The sequence below is a fragment of the Xiphophorus hellerii genome, chromosome 13, assembly GCF_003331165.1.
Source record: "Xiphophorus hellerii strain 12219 chromosome 13, Xiphophorus_hellerii-4.1, whole genome shotgun sequence".
NCBI lineage: Eukaryota > Metazoa > Chordata > Actinopteri > Cyprinodontiformes > Poeciliidae > Xiphophorus > Xiphophorus hellerii.
In genome coordinates, this window is record NC_045684.1 from 17,061,129 (window position 1) to 17,083,740 (window position 22,612).

Consider the following 22,612-nt stretch of genomic DNA (forward strand, 5'->3'; position numbering starts at 1 on the left):
ACATAAAACAATGTCCATATCTTACAACGATGGTCAGTGTTCTTTCTCCTTTACTTATCCACCCGCCAAGTTAAGTCTCAGTTCTTTATTTTAGACATGTCTTTTATACACCAGTAATAGTGATAACAAAGTGGGTCTAAAGTTGATGCATTGAACTAGGCGCGAAGTCGGGAGTGCACACTAATCACACTGTCTGTGTGTTAGGTCTATTTTGCCAAGAACACAAGTTGCTTTTCTGCAGAAGAGGGGAGAGAAGCCCGACATGGAGAGCCGCTGTCAAACAACTGTCTGGGATCAACTCCGCTGGCTCTCAGTCCTCAACTACCTTTTATTGAAACAGAGTATGACCTAATCACATGAACATTGTAGCTCTAAACAGCTGCAACGTGGCCTAATTGATTACACATAATTTAAATACAAGCTCTTTTCTTTAAGACTGAGTGTGACTATTGACGTGGCATTATTTCCTGTGTCTCTCTGCGGATATCATCTCAGCGAGTAACAAGCTACTGGTAACCACTGTCCCCATGTCCTGGAACAGTTAATAATGTACCATGAAAGAAAAGGAGCCTAGTAAAAACACAAAAGAATAATATGAAAACATAACCTTTTAGATAAACTCATTTTCTCAACACCCTGCCTCTGCACACTGGCTGCCTCGTGCAGTCAGTGTGACCACCTAAGTAGGTGTCAAATATAAAAGCTAAAAAAAATAAATAAAAAAATGCTCAGCTTTCTCAAGCTCACTGCAAATCCTAAATCTGATTTAATTTATAGACACATTTTTACAGGTTTGGGTGGTGCGTGCAGTGAGAATGTGAGCGCATATCTTTGAGAACAATGTGTGTTGTGTGCATTTTAAGGGGCAGTATTTCACTTAGAAGTAGTTCTTATGAGCACATGATGCACAGTTCTACCTGGTGTTTGCCAATTTCTCCTGACTAGTCTTAAGGAGCTGAGTGGGGTCCTGTTCTGTAATGCAGAAGTTTGGAAACTGCAGCTTCGAGGAGGACTTTTGTCCCCAAAGGCTGCGCTCCTTCCCCCCAAGCATTTTGCACAGCTGTATGGTTGCCGAGGAAAATTCAAGGATTTCTCAAATCAAATCAAAGCAAAACTCCAGGTATGTTTTTGATGAGAGAATATGATGTAAAGCTCAAAAAAGTTGATTTTACCAAATACTGCCCCTTTAAACCTCACACTTGCTTGTTCAATGAATGTTCTGGCTCTGTGACTATGCTTGCAACTTGATAAAGTTAATTTAAATGAATCACAGCACCAGTTAAAGGTAGGTCTCTTTTCAGAGTACTTCTTGCAAATACTGCATTCGCTTGGTTGAATAATCTTCAAATCAAAATACCGCACCAAGCAGCAGACATTGCAAAACAAAGAAAACTTAAATAGAAAGAAATACTTAAAAATTCTTTGGATGCAAAATTCCTTTAAACATACAAATACTTGCTGCCCATTTTATGACATCAGACTTGTGCTTTACAATGAAATCGGTTAATCCCATTCATGCACTATTCACACACTGATGACAGCAAGCTATGGATTGTAGCCACAGCTGCCGTGGGGAAGCCTACTATATCATGCCATCACCTCTTCTGCCCACCACCAGCAGGCATGGTAGGTGAGATGTCTTGCCAAATGGCACAAGGCCATACACGGCTGGGGTGGGGGCTCAAACTAGCAATAAAAAAATAAATAAACATATCAGTGGACACATAATCAACTCAAAGCATGGCAAAAGGAAAGATGCAGAGTGCTGGTAAAATGCAAGGACACCTTCTGAACTTCCAAGCCCCTTTTTGTCCTTGTTAGATCTAGGTATGACGTGGTTACCCGTTTCAAGGCATACCGAGATATATTTTAAAAAATCAGTTTCAAAATCACTAAAATGTGGGGTGTGCAGTGGTGGCGTAGTGGATAGCGCGACCCATATTTGGAGGCCTTTGAGTCCTTGACGCAGCCATCGCGGGTTCGACTCCCGGACCCGACGATATTTGCCGCATGTCTTCCCCACTCTCCTTCCCAGTTTCCTGTCAGCCTACTGTCGTATAAGGGACACTAGAGCCCACAAAAAAAAAAAAATCACTAAAATGTTCTGTCATAGTGTTCCTGTGGTATAATCATTTTTTTGTCCAGAGAAAGTGTAGGGAAATTCTCACCAGTCATGTGCAGCTGCACTATCACAACCCCCAAAACACACATCCTTTATAACTACAAGCTAAGTAAGTTCAGTGACGCTTTAATCCGTCTCTCCCTTATCTTCTTCTGTCACACTCCACTATTAATCTTTATCCGACATATCTTTTTGCGTTAGATACGTTAATGTATCTTTTTTTTCTTTGTATACCAGTACCTTCATCATAAAAACTAGGTTTATAGTTGAGGCATTTAACTCAGTGCAATACGGCACGGCCAAGCTCACCAACACTCCTGTGCATGACCTCACTCACTGTTGCAGCACTTTGTTGTGCACTTCTAAATTTTTCTAACTTGGTGCGGACTTTGTGCTTTGCTCTAGTCTATCCACTCAGTAAATGTTTGCACACTGGCAAAACTCGGTGGATATGCCATCCTTGACATCACTGCAACCAAATCTCTGTGAAGACATCCAAGGCAGCACACTACTGATACCAGGCTGGTTTTTTTAATCAACTTTGCTCACTGAAGGAGTTCTTTTTGTTCTAGACCGCACAAACCTGCACAGAGATACACAAACACAGCTTTTAAGACTCACTGATCACTGCATGCTTCATCTCATTCCAAACTACTGACACAAAATGAAAACCTCAAAGCCAGCAGCCAGGACTGATGAATCAAAACTCATGTCACAGGACTGATTTGACTGCACAAATTGTAGTGTGTTTACATCTTCAACTACAGCCATGTGCAAACCAAGACCTCACACTTACAACAACAATAAACCCTGAAGAAGCTGTGTAGAACCAAAGAAACTTATAGCAGTCGGGACCGGGGGTAGGATCAGCAGACAAGAAACAAACGAACCAAGAGCACCTTTTAGGGAAAAGAAGCCATGGTAAAAACTGCTTCTTAACCAACGATGCAGCAGCAGTTTGGAGGTGCCATCACTAACTAACAGAGCCCATCTCCTCACACTGTGATGACCCCCACTTTCCAACTGGCTGACAACCTTGTGCATGTCTGAAAACCAGTAAGTGACCTCCAACCCATTTGGCCACCAACAACTCTACCAACTATTCTCCCTCAGGTCCTCTACTTACATCAAAGATCTCAGAAGAAAATGTAAATTAACTCTCAGCATTAAAAGACCAGGAAAGCTACAGGAGCTGAGGATAATGCTGCCAACTTGGAACTACACTTCATTCTGCTTCACCTTGATCACCCAGGATATACCAGAATCCAACCAAGCCAATTTCAGCTTGGTCTTAAATTGAATACCACCAACCCAGGTATCCTCCACCAGAAGCCCAACCATCTCACAGGAGCAGCTTCTTACCATCACTGGGTCACAAGCTTCCTAACTGGCCACCAGAAGAAAGCTTGTAGCTTCTTGCTGCTTGAGAAACCCACCCTCAGCAAACTCCTGAGTTTCACCACTGTCACTTTTCTGATCAAGAACAACCTGAATGTAGACAGAAGGTGAATTGACAGGTCCACTGTTCCACTCAGTAGACCCTGGACATTGACTTGCTCAAGTGTAGTGATGACTATGGATTTCCAGAGAACACTTTTTCTTTGGCCACCAAGAACTTCTGGTTCTTAGAAAATGCCCTTTTCTCTTGACATGAGCTGTTCTTCACACTTGCACTGTTTGAAGGTTCAGACTGTACAGTACTTCTTGTGGCAACTGAAGGGCAAATTGCGATGGAACCTGTCATCTACACATCCTTTATTTCATCTATCCTAAGCACATTCATCATAGTGCCTATGATGGATAAGCATTATCCATCATAGACTACAATGAAGTGTCAGATCTGCAGAGACAATCAGTACTGTCATCCCTCCATCTAGAATTAACAGGGGTCAAGGGCAGATAACATATCTGCAGATGCCACACATGCTTGACATGTTTAGACTTTTACCTTCAAGTTGGGGCTACAGAGCACCATTTGCAAAAATGTTTTTTTGCCAAACATTTTTGGTTTAGGTCATCTCTCTGGTCAACACAAAGAATACCTTACAACCTATCATTTACAACCTCTCCTTCTGTTCACTGATCGGCCAGGTTGAAACTACCAGAATCCATGTCAGCAGGAGAAAGCTCGGACTGAGTTGTGAATCAAGGGGAAGAGCATAGGAAAGCAATAGCCAGAGTAGCCCACTGGCACTCTTCTCTCAGTTGCGTCAGATGACTGTTCACACTGGGCCAGGTTCTGCCAGAGGGGTCTTCAAGTTAAAATGATTTTTACTTTCCAATGATTCCGCATCTAATTCTAGGAGAAGAGATTGCTCCAAAGTCAGTGACATCATAGTCAGCTGCAGTTTTCTCTCAAATGGTAAACAATTTCAGTATGTATGTGAGTAAATTGCTTTAGTAAAAGCAAATAAAATTTGTACATCCATTTTAAGGTTAAGGCCCTTGCCACCCACCTTTGAGAACAGTTTATGCAGGTTTTCTCCTAATATTAATCAGAACACCAAGTACAGAATGCATCAGCACAGTATTAAAAAAAATAAAAATAATGCAAACCACTAAAACCAAACTACAGCCTATGCTAACTTAGACTGACTTTATTGTCATTTTGCATGCACAGGATGTATACACATAAAAGCTGACAAAACACTCTTGTCCCAAAGTCTTGAATCTGGTCCTTGGACTCAGTCTTCATTGCAGTGATGGTGGTCAGCCAAATGAGTAGTGTCCTTTGAAAAGTTGTGTTCTCAAAGGACACTACTTCTCCTTGCTTGTATTTCAGGAAACAGTAATTGCTCTAAAGTTACACAAATGAACAGATCATGCCTTTTGAATTATTTTCAAACTGGGAAAGAAAAAATAATAATTTGGTGTGAAAAAATCTTATACAGCATTACCCATTTACAGAAGGAAAATGGGAAAAAGTGTGGCTTAGATTGGCAAATAACTTGCCAAGCTAAAACTGGTCAATTGTGGTCACAAGTCATGTAATCATTGACTCACCAACTGCTAAGATTAATCAATTCTTTGGTAGGATTTTTGCACAATTGTGCTGATAAATTCTGAAGTTAATCAGCTGTGAATGGGTTATCAAAATTTGTTCAAACATCACAACTAAAGAAAATCAATAGAAAACAGAATATAGTATACAAGAAAAAAAATACAGTCACCATTCAAGGGACACTCTGCCAAGAGTTACTAAACTGCAAAATTCATTAAATGGGTCTATATGAAAAAGGATTGAAAGATTAGCATTTTCCTCTGTCTGAACCACAGCAGATTTATTTTTGTTTTCTGAATTTACTAAGGAAGTGTACAAGTAATTTGCCAGAGTCCCCCTTAGAAATTATGACCTCAAATGACAAGACTCACAGATGAGAAAATGCACAATAGCAGGCCTGTGACACTTAAAAAATCAGTTTTGAAACTTATTTTTCTGATCCACAAAAAAAAGGAACAGATGACACTGAACATCATGACTAATGTTACCAATTAGACAACTGATCAAGATAACAAATCTATTAATAAAAGATCAGACATAACATTTGCAATGCATATATTCTTTTACTACAATCATTTTTTTGTTTTTGTTTGCTTTTTCACTGAAACCACACTTCATCCAAATGGTCAAGATTCAAGGATTTCCATCAATGAACACATTTGTTTTGACCAGAAGATCAACACAAAATCAACTTTCACATCCATGTTTTCTCAACATAATATTGTGATTTTTGTCTAGCTCTACACAACTGTCATTTACAACAGCAGTTTTTGAGTTGAGGCAAATCCAAATGTTCAGTTGTGACCAAATTCCCTTTTAGGTTTGCCATTGCCGTTTAGTTCTTCAGTGGTGCTTAGTCCAAATAGTAATAGCCCAGTGTTGAGTTGATGCGCACGATTCTTCTCGTTTCCTCCCTTGTCCTGGTCCGTGTGTGCGTCTCATGCTTCAGTTGGTCAACACCGGTCTCCTTTCAGCTCCTCTATTCCCAGAACTCTCACCTACGATCAATTTTCAACACAACACTACAAGTCAACAACCTACATTAAACTCCAGTAATCTTTGGATCAGATACAATAATTTACAGGAGAGAGCGTCGGGTGCAGTTATAGTGCACAGAGTCAAATGTTGTGCTTCTGTTCCCTAGCAAACCCTTAGAAAATCTTGCCGAGTCGGAAGTATACACACAGATTTATGCATACTTCCGACCGCCAACAAATTGCAACAATTTGCAATTTGTTGCAAATTGGTGGGGACGCTTTGTGAGGAACAGCCGGGCGGGTGAGGTTGGGTTCAGTAGTGCACCCTGGAAGGCCATTTTTGGTGCTAAGAACAAGGCCAAAACTTAAATGTGAATGTCATGCAGTCTTACTCAGTAACTTAGTATATGCATTCTGATGAGGCTTGTAAGATTAATAGTACTTATAGAAAATAAAAACCTTTTACAAGGTATTAAACATACCAAGAGATGTAAAGACGTTGAAACATCAGCCATCTAATTAATCTGTACACAGTCTTCAAAGTAGCCGTTAATCCAAATGTATCCATAATCCAAAGTTTGGATACATTAAACATAATTACTATTTTGATTATTGTTAAAATTATGAATAAGTAATGCTGCTTCACAACCTTTTTTCCACTTTAGGCCAATCAGTGACATTTCTTAATTTCACATTTTGTATCGTAGTAGGTCAATTTTTTATTACTTCATCTTTAGATCACCCATGGGAGTAAAGTCAACTTCACCATATTTGACAAATGTTAGATTAGGAAATGGCATTCTTACCAAGAACTGTCTTTTAAGTTTAACAGCAACCAGCCACAATATTAAACTCCTGTGAGATTAAATGATCTGCAAACTAGAACAAAATTCTTTAAAAACTCAACCCTTTGGTGTTCTTGTGGACTAAAGGCAAAATTAGAGCTCTGCAGGCTGCAGACACCAGAAAAAAACTATTAGCCTTCCCTTCAAAGCTCTCTCACTTCTTCCAGGCAAATGAAGAGTAAATAAGCAGGAGGGAATATTTGATCTTGTCCAACATGCCCTGTCAGTAGGACGTACCCAAAGAACTTGTCACTATCCATGCAACTTCAATGTTGCTGAGAGGAACAATAAAAAGTGGCAAAATGGCTCAATTGGTATTTGAACCAACCAATCTTCCAAAGAGCACATCATATGGCAGAATCTGCAACCAAAGAGATTCTTTTACATTCTTAACTCAACATACTAGACTTGCTTTTGGAGGCATAAGTCGTACAGAATGTAAGGCAAGTGGTTTAATGCTGTGGCTGATCAGAGGGCAGTTCATCTTTTTCACTGACTGGCGTAGCAAATTTGTTCCATGTTGCAAACCCAGAAAATCTTTGATCCATAAACGTTTTATAGAGCCCTTATTTGCAAATAAGGGCATGAATGACTTGATTTACAGACAGAACTCCAACATACATTTGCTATGCCACCTCACCCACCATAATACTTTGCATAATCATCTCCAGAAGTTCCACAACAGAAACAGCCTTCTTTATCAGTCTGTTGAGCCTTTTTAAGTCCCTGGTTCTGATGCTGCTTCAGTCCCATACACTGTGATCCATTTGTCAGGTAGTCATAGACCCAGGCGACTGTTGAGGCCTCCATCTGTATCTTCTGGAGTTTCTCAAATTGCAGATCAGGCTGAATTGTATTACATGCACTAGAGAAATCAAAAATCATGATCCTCACAGTGCTGCCTGCTTTGTCCAGATGACAGTGGGTTTGTTGAAGTAGGTGTATGACGACATCTTCAACTCCAACTCCATGGTGATAAGCAAACTGCAGTGGGTCTTGATATGAGCTTGTCTGCTTATTCAGGTGGGCCAACAGGAGTTTCTCCAAGATCCTCATGATGTGGGATGTCAGGGCAACAGGCCTGTAGTCGTTGATGACTGATGGGTGAGTTTTCTTTGGTACTGGAACCAGGCAGAATGTCTTCCACAACAGTGGAACCTTCTCTTGAGTCAGGCTAAGGTTGAAGAGATGTTGCAGAATCCCACTGAGCTGCTGTGCACAGGCCTTCAAAACTCTGGGGCTGACACCATCTGGACCTGCAGCCATTTTCCGGTTTAGTCTCTCCAGCTGCCTCTTCACCAGACTTCTAGATACAGAAAAGTGGGAGGGGGAGGCAAAGGGAGCAGCAGCATCTCCTGATTTGGATGAAGACAAACTTGTGGAAGCAGAAGAGTCCATGACTGAGGTGGAAGATGGAACATCTGAGGTTTGACAGGAAAGAAGTGGGTCAGAGGAAGGTGAGATGTCTGTATGGATGAGGACAATGATGAGCTTGTTCCTGAGCTGAACTTGTTGAAAAATGTGTCCAGCTCATTTGCTCTGTCCAGGCTTCCATTTATCTGATCCTCATTTTGTTTGAAGCCTTTCATCTTCATCCCTGACCACACATCTCTGATATTGTACCTCTGCAGTTTATTCTCCAGCTTCTTCATGTACTTCTCCTTGCTGCCTCTAATCTTGACTTTGAGCTACTTCTGTATACTCCTCAATAGCTCCTGGGCTCATTCCCTAAAGGCTCTTTTTTCTTGCTTAAAAGTTTCTTTAAGTCACTGGTGATCCAGGGTTTGTTATTTGGGAACCATTTCACTGTTCCAGTGGGGATGGTGCTGTCCACACAGAAGTATAGAGTCAGTCACACACTCAGTCATGGCACTGATGTCATCACCATGTGGCTGGCAGAAAGTAGTCCAGTTAGATGCTTCAAAACAAGCCTGGAGGGGCCCTTCTGCTTCCTGTGACCGTTTCCTAACAGCAATCTTCCTAACAGGCAGCCTCTTCACCAGGAGTGAAGCAAGAGTTCAATGTCTGGACTGCAGAGACAACACTTCACAGTAACATGTCCTGGGTAACACCACCTGTCATTCACAAACACTGCTAATCCACCTCCCTTCTTTTTCCTACTGCTCTTAAAGCTCTATCTGCTTGTACAGTCATTAAGCCTGGCAGAGAGACTGTGTTGGGACAGTCCTGCTGCCATGTCTCCGTAAAACACATAATACTGCGTTCCTTATACTCTTGCTGAGTCCTTCTCAGGGCTTGAAGTTCATCAATTCATTTTGACGTTGCTATGGCGCCTTGACAACGGCAGCCTGTCCCAAACTGTGAGCATTTGATTGTTTTTACCATTATTGAATTTTTGTAGTAATTTTTATATTAATTTTAGAATTCAACATGACAGTTCGCCGGTCTGGACTATTTCTTCTTATGAACTTTTTAAAAGGGACTATTTACCTTTACGTCGAGCAGCCATGCCAGACTCCCATGCTAGAATTGCATCAGCAGACACCACTAAGGCATGAAGACCTCCTGCATGGAGTTAAACCTAATATACCACCTGAGCTGCGCATAAAAAGACAACGAGGCTGCCGGACTGCTGTGAAGCTCACTGGCCAACAAAATGGAAGTTAGTAGTGTCTCTCCAGCATCATGTGCTACATTCCTTGTAGCAGATGATGCTACAAGGAATGTAGCATCATGTGCTTTTCTGAAACATGGTTACATGAACAGACACGCGACTCAGCGGTAGCCCTCCCCGGGTTCAATACCATCCGCGTTGACAAAGACAAACACCAGCGGCAAGTGCAGAGGAGGCAGATTGGCTGTCATGGTGTATTCCCATTGGTGCAATCTGGGTCATATCCACGCCAAAACTCATATTTTGTGACGTGGTGCGGAGAGAACCAACTTCTGCTTAATGTAAACGACACCAAGGACATGGTTGTCAGTTTCTGCAACAAGAAAACACATTTACTCCCAACCTCTACCTCAGGGGAAGATGTGGAGCAGGTTCAATCCTACAAGTACCTTGATGTTACACTAGACTGGAAGCTACAGTGGACTACGAACACTGATGTGCTCTACAAAAAGGCCACAAGCAGACTATTTTCTACGGAAGCTCAAGTCTTTTAACATCTGCAGTAGGATGCTCTTCATGTTCTATCAGTCATCACTAGCTAGTTTCATCTTCAATGCAATGGTGGGCTGCAATGAAAGACTCATGCAAACTTAAACTGATAAAGGCTGAGTCAGTGGTAGGGATCAAGTTGGCTCCACTGGAAGAGGTGATGTGAGACCGAATGCTGAAGATCAGAGCTATCAAGGACAACCCCTTTCATCCCCTCAACAGTGCAGTGGACAGCCTGAGGAGCAGACATAGCCAAAGATTACTCCAGCCCAGATGTGCTAAAGAACACTACAGCAAGTCCTTTCTACACAAGGCTATCAGACTTTATAATTCATACATAGTCTCTAGAGCTGTGCGTTTTAAATGTTGATTATATATTTAACCTACTGAGCAATAGGTGTGTGTCCTCAAGACTATCACTCCTCATTGTTATTGTTGTATGCTTATTCATATTGATTAAAATAAAGTTTTTATTGTGTGCTACGCTGGGACAAACAAAATTTTCCCCCTTTAGGGGATCAAAGTATTATTATGAAAGTACAGAGGTACTCCAACATGCTGCCACCCTCCGCAGCTCAATTCTAGAGTTCCCCCAGCCTCTGCCCTGCATTCGTTTTCCATGTATAAAATTTAGAGCAGTTCTTTTGTCTGTTCGCGTTTTGACCAGCAGACTGTAACTCAATGCATTCTCTCCTTCTCAACAAGCAAGTAATAAGTCCCAGACTAATTTTGGGGATTTCCATCTTGGTGATTCTTTTTGATTAGGCATCCCCTCTCCTCCCCCCCCAAGAAAAAAATCTTTCAATATATTATGTTGCCAACTATGTATTCCAATACATCATCTTGGACAACTTTACCACTTGTTATCCCAAAGGACAGATGTTTAATTTTGTAGTTCTTGCAATAAATTGGGATAAATTGTTTTACGCACCATAAACCTCAACAAATGTTAATATATCACCCCTCTTCCCAATTTTGTCTTGTTGTACATCTTTTGAAGTTACCATTGTGGACAAAATCTGTGTGATAACAGATCAGGCTTAGACTCTGGCAAAAGGCAAAGAGCAAAGCTTTATTTAGTCTGCAGACGGAGAACAACACAGCAGCGAGCTGCTCCGAGTTCTGACTTGGAGCTGCAAGCCCTCACAATATATAGAACTCATGACACACAATGTGGTCACTCCAGTTTCAGTTGAACAATTTTCATGTAGGTCAGAAACCACAGGGTGGGGAGAGTGCAACCTCGTCCTCACTGGAGGGTCAGTTAACTCCTTGGATGATAAACATCTTGTTTAAATGTGTGAGTCTCCAAGAATCAGGTTTGCTAATGGAACAATTTTGAACATTGTCAGACCAGAATACCCAGCAGGTGCATTAATTTCTCAAAACTCTGAGTTGATGACATTCTATAGAGAAACTTGTTAAGCCTCAGGGCTTATTCCATCACACTATAATTATCTAAACTATCTGTTCTTTTCCATTAAATACTGGCACCTTGCTGTGGTATGTATGGTGAGGCATTGTCGCCATCAGCCTGCTGCAGTTGCTGCAGGGAACCCTCTGGTTCTGCAGAAACTCTGTAGCCTACATACTCTAACAGATTGATCAATACTAATGTGGTTAAACGAGTAAAAGAATTAAATAAAATTAAGAGAAATAAAACAATTTTTACTTCACACCATCAGTGTAGATCCTTAAACACAACATAAAAACCTCAACATTGCACATCAATTGTGGAAACCCCCCCCCAAAAAAGTAGCAAAGAAAATGTTACAAAAACAATGAAAAGATACAGACAGAAAGTCAAACGTTCCCCAAGTTAAGTCAACCTAACAACCAGTTTTATTTGTATAAAACAAGTATGCCAGCTTAAATAGAAAACAGATGACCAGAAAATATTAACATGCAACCCTTTACTTTTTGTAAAAAAAGTTCAGTAGTTTTTCTCCACCTCTAAGAGCTAATCAATCAATCAATAACATTTTATTTGTATAGCACATTTCAGCAGCAAGGCATTTCAAAGTGCTTTACATCATAACAAACACAGAAACACAAAGTCAACTAAACATAATCTGTGTTCACACTGCAGCCTGAAGTGACCCAATTCCGATTTTTTTTATAATGCAACCTGTATTTGACCTTTTTATGACAGTGTGAACAACACAGGTCGGATTCTTTTCGAATGCGACACAGAACACTTGTGTATCCAATGAGCATCAGATTCAAATGCCACCTAACTTCCAGGTCACATTCATCCGACTTGAACGTCACCGACACTCGACAAATGTCAGTATTCTGCGTCGTGATTTGCGCCAGCAGTTAGAAAAACCAACAATTGTGACGGATTATAATGAGGATTAAGTTGTTAATATGCTTTCTCCGGTTGGATAACAACTTCAAATATGTACGCTATGCTCCACCTTTAACATCCATGTTTACTTCCACAAACACTGACCACTTGTTTTTGTGGCGGTTGGCAGAACACTGACCTTATTGACATGGGGGACACTTTCAGGTTGTTTGCCCGTTCACACCGCGGAACACATACAGGTCGCATTTATTTGGGAGTGTAAACGGCTACAGCAAAAAAATCTGATTTGACAAAAAAAAAAGAAAAAAAATTGGAATTGGGTCACTTCAAGATGCAATGTGAACGCAGCCAAAATGTCTCATAATGGCAAAGGATTTTTTTTTATGTGCAGTTTCCAAACAACCAAGACATTAGTGCTTTTGAAAAGGTTTAGAAATAAGAATGCCTTCACCTCGTCTTTGAGCTGTCAGCTGATTTGACCTTTTTGCCTTTATAAACCAATCATGATCAACAGAATTTGGCTTTGGTGGCATTTTTAACCAAAATACCACAAATTTTCCATCAGATTGAGGTCTGGGCTTTGACCTCAGTCTTGGATGTTCTCCAGAACATCCAAGTTGTTTTTTTCCATAACCTCTCTTTTCTTTGTGTAGCTTTAGCTGGACGCTTCAGGTTGTTGTCTTGATTAAAAATTAATATTCTCTTATGTCATAGATCTCTTGCAGGGGGGACCAAGCAATTTCTTCCTCTTTTTCGGATCATATGCTTCTTCAGTCCATGGTTGTGCAACGACCCTGGAGACTCAGTTCCCCTTCCTGTTTGCAGCATCTTGTCTCACGGCCAAAAAGACCAAAGAACTTTCTTGACCATGGAGTCTCTTTGGCAAACTCTATTCAAGTCTTCACATGAGTTTTCTTCAACAGTGGATTGCTTCTCACTCAAAGTTTTGACCGGTGACAATCCCAGGGAACAGTTGACTGCAGAGTTTCTCCCATCTCAGCTATCGAAGCTTGAAACTCCTTCACCATAAGATGTTCTCTTTCACTGGTCTCCTTCTTGTATGGTCACTCAGGTTGTGAGGACTTTAGGCTACATATTCCCTCCATTTTGTGATTAATTAAACTGAACTCCGAGGGATGTTAAGTGCCTTATATCCATCCTCTGGCTTGTACTTTTCAATAACTTTTTCTCTGATTTGCTTGGAGTGTTTTTTTTTTGTCTTCATACTGAAATGGTAGCCGTGAATATTCAACAGATGAATGGACCTTCCAGACAATCACTCATAATCTACAGTTCACTCATTGTGAGATGACTAGCACCAATTGACTGGATCTCTGTTGACTTAGGTCAACACTCTAGAAGTGGTGAATATTTGTGCAGTAAATTTAAATTTTTTTTTATTGATCATGATTAATTTTTAAAAGCAAAAAGGGTAAAGCATCCAAGCTAACGTATTAGCTATGTTAGACAAGGAATAGGCAAAATCTAATTGGCAAGAGGAAAGCACCATTCAAGCACAGACAACCTACAAGAGTAGCATTCAGTTTGTATTGTATTGTATTTTCCACAAAGCACAATTTTTTGGTTGGTCCAATAACAGCCAGGGGGTAAGAAGCAGTACGTCTGCCTGCACAATGGTTAGATGTGCAATACTTCACATGTATTAAAAAAATTATAGCCAAAACCCACTTCCTTTCCAATTTCTGCAAAACCCCAAACATGGTAGAGTTTTGCAGCGGGAAACATACCAGAAAATATATGGGAAGTTTCCCCAACTCTGCCAAAACCGTTAGCTAAAAATGTGACTGTAATGTCCAATTCCAATCCCCAAGAGCAAATCTAATCTTCTGTAAGAGGCTGTATTTTCAGGACAGTAGTCATCATTAAGTTGACAAAACATGTATACTATGTATACATAGTATAGAGAGCGAAAAGTAGCTGTTAACACACTTGGTGTGAATATAAAAGCTCTACTTCCACCAACTACTCTTGTCTCCTCTTACCCCCTGCCTGGGTTAAGGATGTCAGAGGAATGAGTTAGGGTTAGTCAGTGCCAGAAATGCACCCCTCCTCCAATCACTCAGCTCCTTCCTGTTTGAAATGCTTTACACACACACGTACACCCCCACACACTTGATCTTTTTTTTTAAAGAAAAATATTTTTTCCATTAACTAAACAGAAAAATAAGGCAATACAAAAATTCTTCCCACCTCCAGTTTCTCCTTCTTGATCGAGAGACGAGTAGATGACAATAGTAATGGCTCATATTTCAAACGGTGACTGAGACAGTACTGACAAATAATTCACAATATGCTTATGTTGTTAACTGAAAAAATAAAATAAAATAAAACAAAAATTCTCTAGTTCCATTTTCTTTTCCAAGGAATTAATGGGTGTACAGACATATTAATGGATGAAACTGTTAAACAAGAGGCTGGTAAACTCTGGATATACTCTTACAAACTCTACCTAATTTTTCTAGATATGGGCAGATGAATATTTGTAACATAAATGTCAGTCTAACCAGTACAGTACGACAAAGATAAATTGGGGAAATGGCTTGGCTATATTTAGTAGAAGACACAGCTGTAGCCTACATTTAATCAAAGATGAACCTTGAGTTTATTTACAGCAAGGAACCAAGAAACCACAGATTCAGATGTGTAAAGTAAGCTTTGGAAAACCTACTGCCAACTTGTGTTAAGACAATTTATCTTTCCATTTAAAAAAAGCCTATATTGTTTTATTTTTAAATCACAACCGCATAGTCTCATCCACAATTTCATGTTTAAAACTCCACTCAGACTTTGCTGGTTCCGTTCAGTCTTGCAGAAAGGAACCGGATATGGGTTGTGAAAGGATAACATTAAAATTTTCCGTTAACAGCTAAAGCGAAAGAAACTTGATCCTGGGTTCATCATAACTGCGTGTTTTAGACCGACAACCAAACCAAGGAATAACAGTTGCACATGGCTGAGGTCACTTCCTGTATCACATTTATTGAACCGCGCCTCTTATAAAAAAACAAAGCTTGTGCTTTTTTTTGTTGTTGTTTTTACTTGTAGGTTAAACGCTTCACGCATTGTTTTTCGTTGTAGATGCAACTACTAATATTGATTATTTCAAAGCTCATTTCCAAAATATGACGATTACATATATCGATAGAAGTAGTTATTTCAGGAGGGTTTTGTGTGTGTGTGTGTTTTATTGTTTTTTAAAGGAAGTGGAATCAAACGGGGCAGAGAAGAGGCTTTCACTGGCTCAACAAATGGAAACAACCACCCCTTTGTAGGCGGGCTACAAATGTAACCAATATTGATTTCAAAGCTCATTTCGAAAATATAAAAACTGTCATATATTCCCAACATGACTAAATATCGTCATGTTGGGAATAGTGTGAAAACTATGTTATATTATACGTTATGCCTCCTTTTACTCGTTTTCTCCCCAATTGCGATCGGAAAAAAAAACTAACAAGAGAAGCTCAAATACTGTGATTTATCTAACGTCAGTGTATTTTGATCCGGTTAAACCATGACTCGTTCCGAAAAGCGCGCTCTTGGCCCGATAATAGGTTTTAACCGACGCCATGCGGATCACTGGCGAACGAAAAGGTTGAAAGTTTTTACGGTCTTGAACGAAGTCACCCACCTGGCAATAAAGGCTGCACTCCATGGTCGAGCAAGCAACTCGCGTTGTGGACAAACCTAAAAAGTCATGGCGCACTTTCCAGAATGAGTTTGCAGGAATTCACCACAAGCGTCAACTTTCCCAGCAGAAAGGAATCTCCTTGCAGTTCCCATCCAGATGATATGTGACTGTCCCCGATCTGGTGTTTATTTAACGCCCAGGGTTATATTTAAGCGCTCTGACTTGTGACTCCTCCCACCTCCCGCGGACCTCTATGGAACCTCACTAGTGCCATAAAATTGAATCGCTTCAAGCAGGACGGGAGGAACGAGTGTATCATTGGGGGTTGGGGACCTATCAATCAATCAATCAAATTTTATTTGTATAGCACATTTCAGCAGCAAGGCATTTCAAAGTGCTTTACATCATTACAAACACAGAAACACAATGCAATACAGAATCAATCATTAAGTCAAGTTCCATCAATAAATTTGTAATTGATTACATTTCAAATACAAATCTAAACAGGTGGGTTTTTAGTCGAGATTGAAAAGAAGTCAGTGTTTCAGCTGTTTTACAGTTTTCTGGAAGTTTGTTCCAAATTTGTGGTGCATAGATGCTGAAAGCTGCTTCTCCTCGTTTGGTTCTGGTTCTGGGGGATGCAGAGCAGAACCAGAACCGGAAGACCTGAGAGGTCTGGAAGGTTGATACAACAACAGCAGATCTTTAATGTGTTGTGGTGCTAAGCCGTTCAGTGATTTATAAACTAACAACAGTATTTTAAAGTCTATTCTTTGAGCTACAGGGAATATCGTAAACATATCGTAAACCTGACAGAAATGTCATAAACAATGGTGTCATCAACACGTCGGTTAGTAATGCATTACTCTAATCTGACCCCTTGTTTTAGTAACCAGTAATCTAACACATTACTATCAAAGTTATGTATGATACTATATTTGTCATTTTTATGTAGTAAAGACATATATTATTGCTTTCGTCTTTTTCCTTGGGGAGTAACATCACACACGTAAAGAATGGAGGGGAAAGAGAGACGCACATTTTCTAGCTGATGGAGGAATTTTTTAATTGAGTAATCAAGTTACTTTTTCAAAGTAACTATGCCACCCCTGGTAATAAATTAACTACACTATATATTACATATGTGTGTCAAGTTAAATCCGCAAATCCAACACTTTTGAATGCATTCAACATCTCCACCCAACTGCCACACACTTCACAAGGAATCAAGCGCTCCCGTCCCTTTCATTGCTCAAGCTCAGCAGCTAAATCTGCAAGGTAACCTGGTCTCTCTACAGACAAAGACTCTCAACTGAAAGCTTTCTCGAAGACACCACTGGTAGGAAATTGACATTATTCACAGTTTACATGATTCAGACTGAATTCAGAAGACCAAAGTAGACTTGTTGTTTGATGCAATGTTTTTCATGTACTTGGACACAGATTACTTATATAGAATATAGTTTATTTATTCATTCACTGTTAACTTACAAGTAAATTATTAAATCATTACTTGAGAAATTACTTAAAGTTAAAATGAACTCATTGTTGTCTGTAATTAACATTTCTCCTACCGGTTTGTAGGTTTTCAGCCTACTTTGTGACAACTCATGTGACCGCATGTTGGCCACTCTGAGACTGCTCATGTGACCACATGTTAATTCATATGCTGCCGATGAGCCTCATCTAAAGAAGAGAAAAGAAAAGATGATTAAACATGTCACTGAGATGAGTTGTTCCTGCGTCTCTTTGGAGGAAGAAAGCTTTTTTCCAAGCTTGGGCAAAAGCTGCGGTGGCTTAAGAGAGTAAAAAACTTGACATCCCTTTTCTAGCACTGCCAGGGGATATGTTTTATTTTGGGCATTTTCTTTTGGCAAACTGCCCAAAAAACATAATCTTCCACTTCCTCTTGAACAAAATGGCTTGAGTCTTTAACCAGCAAAATGCCTGACATTCCAGGACTGAACACTTTATCATTTGCCTCACAACTAGCAAGCTAAATACTCTGGTAGTACACACAAGCTAGCTACCAGATTGTGATATAGTAAAAAAAAAAACAACTCACAGGATAAAACTCATCAGTTTTAAACTCAATAAAGTAGTTTGACCAACACAAGTAAAATCTAAAAAACAAGTTTTGTTCTTCTAGAACAACTCTCTACATCAGTGCAACAGCTTGCCCTACAAATATAATGAGAAATTATACTTTTCACATCTAACAGACACCTTAGCTCTCACTTTCCAGCTCTGCATTCGATAACTTACCAAACATGAGCCCCGGCTTTCAAAGGGTTGGAAAACACTGATGCCAAAAAGCCTAAAGGTTTTTATCCTCCTGTCATTTTCAGTCACAAACATTTAAATATCTATTTTATGTGTTACTGTCTTTCCTTCACTCTGACTCTCTGCGTCCTGATGACCCTTCAAGGATTCATGTATTTACAACAGACACTACAGTAAAGCACAGAATGTGAACTAAACTACATTCAGAATTTGTTTTTTAAAAAGATTTATTGGCCTTTATACAATTCTAATAATATTTCTTTACTCATATCACTAAGGTTATTTAACATACTATAACCGATTTGATCATTCTCAGGAGTCGATTTACTGGAATCCTTCAATGCTTTATTTAATTCTAACAAAGAAAACTTCATATTATTAAAATCCTTGCAATCTTCATCATTATGAAATAATTCAATATTTCTCTGTAATGTTATTTCACGTCCTCTTTTTCTTTATTATTTAGACTCTCTGTACTATGAATCTTTGCAAAAACTTTAACTAATAACAGCTTTATTTTTATGATCTATTATAATATTTCCATTATCTTTTATTACTGGGAAGAAATATTATTTTGAACTTCCAGACATTTTTTTAATAGTATTCCAAACCCTGTCTAAAGCTGTATTTTTCCCCAAAGATTCATTTCCTCCAATAATCCCTTTTATCATTTCATATAGTTTTTCTAATTTCTGCCTGTTTTCTTTTATAATTAATTAGATTTTGGAAACAAATAATTTTCTTAAGTGTTTTAAAAGCCTTATTCTGCTGTTTAATTGCTGTTGAACATTCTGGTGTCCACCAAGGAACTATTTTCTTTTTTTTAATACCACTACTTCTAGGAATAAATCCTAGAAGTAGTGGTATTAATAATACATTGACTAATTTCTGCATTTAATTCATTTATCGGTTTATTTGTATCTACATATTTCATATTAACCTCACTCATCACTTTAAAACTATCCCAGTTTGCTTTTCCCTAATTTCCACCTCCCCTCAATTTCTACCTGGTCTTCTTTTGTGTCTATTCCTATCCTGACAAAAATTGGATAATGATCACTCCCCATCGTGTTTTCTTTAAACACTCTCAAGCTGCAACTATCAGCAAAAGATTGAGAAACTAAGGTCAGATCAATAGCCGATTCCTTACCTCTTACCAAGTCCACCCGAGTGCCTTCCCCGTTATTTAATATTACCAATTCTTTTTATTCAATCTCTTCTAAAATTCCTCCATTATAATCATCTTGATCTCCCCATAAAGTGCTATGTGCATTGAAGTCCCCACACCAAACTATTTTCCCTCTCCAGGGCTCTAGGATTGTTTCAAGCTTTAACTTTTCTAATTGTTTGCAAGGATTGTAATAATCTATTATTTTAATATTCGCATCATTTGTCCAAATTTCTACAGCAATAATTTCTAAATCTGATATTATTTGGAGCTGGATAAATTGAATGTTTTCCTTTAAAAACTATGGCGCAGCTGTAAGAGCGGAAATACTTTTTATGGAGTTGTTTTTTTTGCGGAGGAAATCTGGCGCCGTTAAAGGTCAATCTAACTTAACCTCCCAGCTTTTCCTTGCGTGCGAAGCACAAAGTTGGACCAAAATGTGAGTGGGAAGTAAGCCGTTTGGATGTGTTGAGACGTTTACTCCAGACACGCACCATACATGCACACACACACAAACTATGGACACAAAGATTCTACACAAAAGCCTTTTGTTTTATATGGAAACTTTCTGTAGAAACGAAACTTAACTTTAGTTAATTTAGAGCATCGGATGACCACTGGGAGGACCTTTAGTGACGTGACACATCAGCAGACCAGGAGGCGGACCTTAGGATATAAGCAATGTGTCTTCCGTGTTTGAGCAGATGCTGTATAATTTCGGTTATATTCACTCCACAACAAATTAGCCTGTGAGGGTAAGCGTCTCTCTTTTCTAGCGCTAAAAAAGAATAAAATAAGTAAAGTCTGATTATTTGTGTCGGCTGATTTCCTGCATGTGTGGTCACATGGTTCCGGTCCGTCAGTAAACTCATTCAATCACAGTGTGTACTGGAGTTTCTTTGGGAATCTTCTGACCTATTGACCCCGAACATCTGCTCCGTTTCAAAAGTGGTAAACAAGCCACTCCATCACTCATATGTTATCCTTATTAGTCTAAACAGCTTTCCTCCCATCACATTTCGGTCCAATTTTATGCTTTGCAAGCAAGAAAAGGGAAGGGAAGGGAGTTCCAAGTTATTCAGGTCAAACTGACCTTTAACGGCACCAGATTTCCTCAGTAAAAAACAACTCCATAAAGAGTATTTCCGCTTCTTCAGATTGACCCAGTCCATTTGACACAATACATTTCTTTTAGGTTAAAACATATCTTAGTGCGAACCCACCAAACAACATAATTTTTAACTATTAATATAATTATATTCCTCTACAGATCCAGTAGGTGCAATTTAAAGGTTCATCCTCGCAACTTCTGGTTACCATGCTCGTCGATTATCAGCTCTCAAGATCTACAGCAGGCCATCTGTGTGCGCACATGTGACCACTTGTGAGGGAATTAAAGTATGAAAAGCAATAAGTGATAGTTAATCACTAAGCAGAATATTACATAATATACAATGTAGTATATTTAAATAGAATGTTTTAATACCTCTAGTTTTAAACAGAGGTAATAAAACTAGAGGTTGGTTTGTATCAGGAAGACAATCAGCTTTCTGATACTAACCTCAGGAAGCTAAGGTATGTATCAGCTTCCATGTCTGTGTGTGTGTGTGTGGCAGGGCTGAGCCCCAGGCCCTGAAAGAAAGGGATTTCCTCAGCCCCTGCCATCTGTGTGTGTGTGGGGGGGGGGGGTGCGTGTGTGTGTGTGCGTGTGTGTCCAGGACATAAGGGCTGGGGGTCAGCGGTGACCCCCTGCCCTCTGCGTCCAGGTGTGCGTGTGTGTCGAGGCACAAGGCTGGACAGATACCTCTTACATCCCTTTAAAAGGAGACAGCATATTTCAAGAATCACAGCTCTGCAGAACTTTTACTATGAACACTAAACTGTAATGACGGTTTGAGCCATGTTTCTTGAATGCATATTACATCTGGTTTTGTATTTAGATTATTATTGAAACCTTTAAATTCCTGACCATTTGCTGTTAGACTGCGAGCGTTTCATTGTAATATTAGAATTATGTGACGATTTGAGAAGCCTCAGCTTCAGATGATCCTTCACCATGTCTAAGTTCATCACGGATTTTTTCCCCAAGATAAAATCTTTGACATTAAAAAAACTTTGTAGTTGCCTTTACTATGATTTTTATTTTTTCAGTTTTAGTTCTTGCTTGTTCTGAGCAATTTATGATATATGCAAGAAAAGGAATCAATTTTTCCAATGTAATTTTACACTGACTATTGTCTGCAATTCTTTTCCTTTCATAATGTGTTTTTGAATCATTAACATTGTTCTTTATTTCTCTCCCTGCTTCAGCATAAGTAATTCTCTTATCAGTTTTAACTTTTTGAATTTCAGCTGCCTGTTTTCTTACCATGCACCCTGCGTATGCTGCAATATGACTTCCTCCAGTTACAACATTTAACAGGATTAGTTGTCCATCTGTTTTCACTCTCCAAGTCTCTTACCTGCGAAGAATCTGCCTGCCTGCTCTGCCCATTCCCAGCCATCATTTAACTCCATCTGGACCTTTGGCTCACATTACCCTCACCAAACTCCACATGGGTTTCAGGACAACCTTCCCCCACAGTTCACCAGAATCGTCATACGAGTAAGCAGTTCCTATTTGCATCTAGATCAACTCACCTCTGACCACCAATAACACAGCTCTGTTCCAGGTGCCGCCGTTTGTGGATCACTTCCATTATCCTGAGACGCTACGTGGACCTGTCAATTGTGTTCGATCTTTTGTTAATAAATCCCTTTTCCTAGACTTGGACTTGTTGAGTCTGCATGTGGGTCAAAAGATTAGAGCCGATCATGTCATCATAACCATTACCCTTAGTGTGGAAATAATGAAAAAAAATATTGAAACATTAAACAAAATCAACCTGACATCAGTCCTCACCTGTTCTCCTTTCTAGTTCTATAATAACTAATATAATTTTTATATCTTCAAACCCTGAAGCTCCACTTGGCTCTCCTAAGTCGCCCCTGACCTGCTGTTTTCATAATAAAATAGCTTAGTTTATTTAAAAATTAAATTTCAATGAACTAATTGAAGACCTCACCAGAGCTTCTTCAGTCTCTTCACTTTTCTTCAACAGCATCACCGTTCTAGCACTGCCATTCTCC

At 39.5% G+C, this 22,612-nt stretch overlaps 1 protein-coding gene and 1 long non-coding RNA gene across 5 annotated transcripts in view; one reads left to right on the top strand and one right to left on the bottom strand.

Moving 5' to 3' along the window:
• The window catches only part of LOC116730771 (uncharacterized), a 41,202-nt gene extending 24,969 nt beyond the window's left edge, over positions 1 to 16,233 (bottom strand). For all 4 annotated transcript variants that reach the window (XM_032580248.1, XM_032580246.1, XM_032580247.1 and 1 more), the window contains exon 1: positions 16,033 to 16,233. Coding sequence is in view for 3 of the 4 variants with exons in the window: in XM_032580246.1 (XP_032436137.1) it covers positions 16,033 to 16,056 (24 nt within the window). In the remaining variant the exon portion in view is untranslated. The remainder of the gene's footprint in view (positions 1 to 16,032) is intronic.
• Positions 9,814 to 22,250, top strand: LOC116730772 (uncharacterized). The gene is made up of 4 exons (XR_004341409.1): positions 9,814 to 9,825; positions 16,922 to 16,927; positions 19,939 to 22,088; positions 22,156 to 22,250. It is a non-coding gene; the product is annotated as an uncharacterized LOC116730772 (long non-coding RNA).
• Positions 22,251 to 22,612: the final 362 nt, after the last annotated feature.